At 41.7% G+C, this 4708-nt stretch overlaps 1 protein-coding gene across 1 annotated transcript; it reads right to left on the bottom strand.

The window, feature by feature from the left end:
- Positions 1437-1832, bottom strand: LOC107607355. The gene has a single exon (XM_016309321.1). The coding sequence runs from the start codon at positions 1830-1832 to the stop codon at positions 1437-1439; it is 396 nt and encodes a 131-aa protein (XP_016164807.1).

Raw genomic sequence — 4708 nt, 5'->3', positions numbered from 1 at the left:
CTTGGTGTGCAGTTATCAAGCAATGAACAATTATGAGGTACTCAACCAATTTGAATCCCAAAATGAAATATCAATCATCACACAACATCACTTACTGACAAAGACAATGAGAGACAACAAGAAAATCTACTAAAGCAAATTCAAACTCAAATTCAACATCCATGGAAAAACAAGAAAAAGGAAAAGGAAACAAACAAAAAGTAAGTAGTATAATCATGAAACTAAAAGAAAAATTAAGTGAATCAACAAGAAAAATCTAACTTGAAGAATAGATTATGCAAAGAAAATAATATATGAGATATGGAAGAAGTAGAACCTTGAGAAGTGTAAAAGAAGAAGGTAGAATTTTCTTTTTGTGAAAGTGAGAAAGAGATAGAAGAGATGTAGTGCCACCGGATGTGGTGGTGGTCGCCGGTGAGTAGCTGGAGACGGTGGTGGATTGTGGAAGAAGAAAAAGAGAAGAGAGGTGATGGAGAAGGAAGAAGAAAGAATTAAGAAAGAGGGTGGGAGAGGGAGAGAACAGGGCGTGCCAGCTTTAAAACTGGTTCGCGCGACCGTCACGCGCGCACACGGTGCGCTGGTGGGTCGGTGAGAGTTGAGCGAGCGAGACGTATGCGACAAGGGCGCGTACGCATGAAGTTGGTTGGGCTCCTGGCACTGGGTTGGCACAAAGTAGGCCTATGTCTCGGCTGATTTATACCAGAGTTGGCATTCAGCGCAGGCGCGTGGACGCGCACAGTGCGCGGACGCGTGCCTGAGTGGATTGGCGACCAGCGCGGACGCGCACAGTGCGTGGACGCGTTAGTGTGGACACAAACTAGGCAAAAGTATGGCACAACTCTCTGGTTTTTGTACCAGGGAGTTCATATAGCACCATCGCCGTGCGCATGCACAGTGCGCTTGCGCGTCGATAGGCAATTCGCAAGGGGCACGCAGGCGGCATGCACGCTGGCGCGTGGGTGCCTGGCACGAAATAGGCACAAAGTGGGCATAACTCTCGGGTTTTTGGCCTATGAGTAATAAATGCACCACCGGCGCGCGCGCGCACAGTGCACTCGTGCGCGGAAGCCCTTTTTCCTTGCTTTTTTTTTTCTAAACAACATAGAAAAGGATATTCTAATATATTCTTGGCAGGTGTTTAAGCTAGTAGGCAAGAGAACAATCTCAAATTCATGCAGTATTCAAAACATAGAATTTTCTCTACTTCAACAATTCATCCATGCCAAAATGATGAAATCTATCTAAACATCCTAGTTATCCAACAAGATAAACAAAACTAGCAATCCTATGCAATCAACAACATCAAGAAGTCACAAAATTTACAAAAAAATCTAGAGCTAAAAACAAGAATGTATACACAAGGAAGATCTTACCACGGTGGGGTGCCTCCCACCAAGCACTTCTCTTTAACGTCCTTAAGTTGGATGGTCCTTCGCTTAAGCTTCCTCTCCTATTGGTGCATCCTCAAGTAGGAGCACTACCACTTCTCTTGGTGACTTGTAACCATTGTACTTCTTCACTCTATGTCCATTCACTTTGAAAGTTATGTCACTTTGAGGATCAAATAATTCTACCACTCCATAGGGCTTTATCTTTTTCACTTTGAAGGGTCCTTCCCATCTAGAATGGAGCTTACCAGGCATAAATCGCAGTCTCGAGTTGTAGAGGAGAACCTCATCAACTTCTTGAAAATCCTTTCTTCGGATGTGGTGATCGTGAAAGGCTTTAGTATTTTCCTTGTATATCCGGGCATTCTCATATGCCTCCATCCTCAAACACTCGAGCTCCTTTAGCTGTAATTTACTGGCCACACCCGCCTTGGTGAAATCCATGTTACACTGCTTTACCACCCAATAGGCTCCATGCTCAATTTTCACTGGAAGGTGGCATGCCTTACCATAGACGATCCGGAAGGGACTCATCCCTAACGGAGTCTTGTAGGCCATCCTATACACCCATAGTGCATCTCCTAACCAGAAGCTCCAATCCTTCCTTTGTGGATTGACCACTTTCTCCAAGATTCTCTTAATCTCCTGGTTGGACACTTCCGCTTGCCCGTTGGTTTGCGGATGATAAGCAGTGGCAACCTTATGCAATACCCCATAGCGCTTGAGTAATGCCTCTACTTTTCTGTTACAAAAGTGGGATCCTTGGTCGCTCGCGATTGTTCGTGGCGACCCATAATGGCATACAATGTGATTTCTAATAAAAGAAATGATGGTATTGGCGTCGTCAATGTGGGTAGGTATTGCTTCTACCCACTTTGACACGTAGTCAACCGCTAACAGAATATATAGATACCCACTTGAGTTGGGAAACGTTTTCATAAAGTCAATGCCCATACATTAAATATCTCACAGAACAACATAGGTTGCTGAGGCATCTCATCCCTTTGGGACGTGTTTCCCGACTTCTGACACTGATGGCAAGACACATAGAACCGGTTAGCATCCTTGAATAAGGTTGGCCACCAGAATCCACAATCCAACACCTTTTTAGCTGTCCTTTGTGGGCCAAAGTGGCCACCACATTCGGACGAATGGCAAGCTTCAAGAATAGGTTGAATTTCAGATTCCGGCACACATCTTCGAATTACTTGGTCTACTCCCCTCTTCCACAAGTGAGGGTCATCCCAAATGTAGTATTTGAAGTTACTCCTCAACTTGTCCCTTTGGTTTTTAGAGAAGTTGGGAGGGAAGATTTTTGCAACCAAGTAGTTCGCCATTGGGGCAAACCAAGGAAAGCTATCCGACATAGCATGCAAACTATCCAATGGGAATGAGTCATTGATCGGAAATGGGTCAAATTTTAAATTCTTAAGGCGGCTTAAATGATCCGCAACTAAGTTTTGAGATCCACTCCTATAACGACCCAATTTTCAATATGTCTAGATCATACCAGAAACTAAGTGCTACCAATTTGTCTTCCTAATTATTATCTATTATTTATCATATGAGCCTGATTCGTTGTTAAAAACGTAGTTAATTTGCGGGGTATCTTTTTTGAAAACATTTGGATTAATAGACGGAATCATTCATAATCAATTCACAACTGATAACAGATAAAACAGTTATAAACAACCACACATAAATACATCACAAGCAGTCAACAACATTCAGTGATCCAACTTTTATTTAAGTATAGACTTTTAGTTAGAACACCCCTAGATATAGCTAGATAATAACTACATATATATACATACAACATCCCAGGTCCTGACCTGTTCAAGAAGTCCCTAAGCTGGCGCCCAGGCTAGCCTAGACTCTATACTCACTTAGTCTCTCTAAACTACTAAAGCGAGGGAAAGTACGTTCTAGGTCTTCAAAACTCAAGTCAGGTGGAACATCATCAAAAGGTGGAACATCTTCTACTACTCCTTTGGACGGTCAGACATTGCCATATGACGTCTCTTTGGCACCTCATCAAGTAGCCACACAACAGGAGTCTCGTACACAGGGTTTAGTTTAAAGTTCACGTACAAACGGGATGCAGACGTTGGCTGGTCTCACAATATATACATATAATCAGAGAATGATATTCACCCTAGACTCAGAAGACTATCTAGAGCAGAATCCTCTTCTTGCGAACGGTCATCAGCGAACTATGGTAAGGTACTCTTACTTCCTTCTGAAGGGGGAAGGGAGAGAGAAGGGGTAAGAACTGCGGAGTTCTTAGTAGGGTCGGGGTTATTAGTTACGTTCATTAATTCTATGTTGTTTAGCAGACTATTAGCAGAATACAAGGAAGCAGTAATTAGAAAACACAGATAAGTAGAGAAAATAGAGAAAACAGATAGCAGAACACAAACAGAAGAATACAAGAAAATATCACAAGCGCAGAGAATGGAATACAAACAAGGAATGCATACATTCATACCACAACCATAACAAAGGAAATGTGCAACCAAGTATGATGCATGTCTACCCCTAGCGCAGGTAATGAGCTCATCTGTCGGTTACTAACCCGCTCCCGACGTTATCCAGCAACCTCTGTCTGGATAAGGCTTTCCTATTGGCTATACCCCTGTGTACAGGAAATAACCCCTCTGCCACCACAGGGTCCACTGCACGCAGGAAATAACACATCTGCCACTGCAGGGATGTATGCCGAAACACCTTCTGTATACAGGAAATAACCCTTCTGCTACTACAAAAATTGAACAGGTGGTCACGGTACTCTGTAGTAGGAAATAACCCCTCTGCCTTACAGAAATAAAATATGGATCTGTACTGTAGGAAAGCGTTTCTCAGTAGTCGCACCGTTATCTATCTGACTGCCACAATGCAGCAGATGAACATATAGATATCTCTGAGGTTGCCTTAATGCAACAAATGACATCTCAATAGGTCCTCTGCTCTTTATCATATTACTCTCTTTGCTTTGTTTCTTTATTCTGCTCTGTTTGTTCTTTTCTCTGCGCTTCCTTACTTTATTCTGCTTTTTCTGTTTAACGTATGTATTTAAAGCTTTTGTAAATTTCGGTATGATTAGTTAGCCTGCCCCAAGTATAGGTTCATTAAGTCTATACTGAAACAGTTTAACTTTTCATATAATACCTAACCCTGTTAAAGTTGTCTTTCTAAAGCTTTTACAAAAAACTGCCTTTTTCGCATTATTTGATTATTTTTATTAAAATATTATTTTTAATTAAATATTATTATTTAATATTTTATTATTTTTTATTATTTTCTCATTGAATTTTCGAAAA

Source organism: Arachis ipaensis, chromosome B07 (genome assembly GCF_000816755.2).
Source record: "Arachis ipaensis cultivar K30076 chromosome B07, Araip1.1, whole genome shotgun sequence".
Lineage (NCBI taxonomy): Eukaryota > Viridiplantae > Streptophyta > Magnoliopsida > Fabales > Fabaceae > Arachis > Arachis ipaensis.
This window is presented reverse-complemented; position numbering and strand designations above follow the sequence as displayed.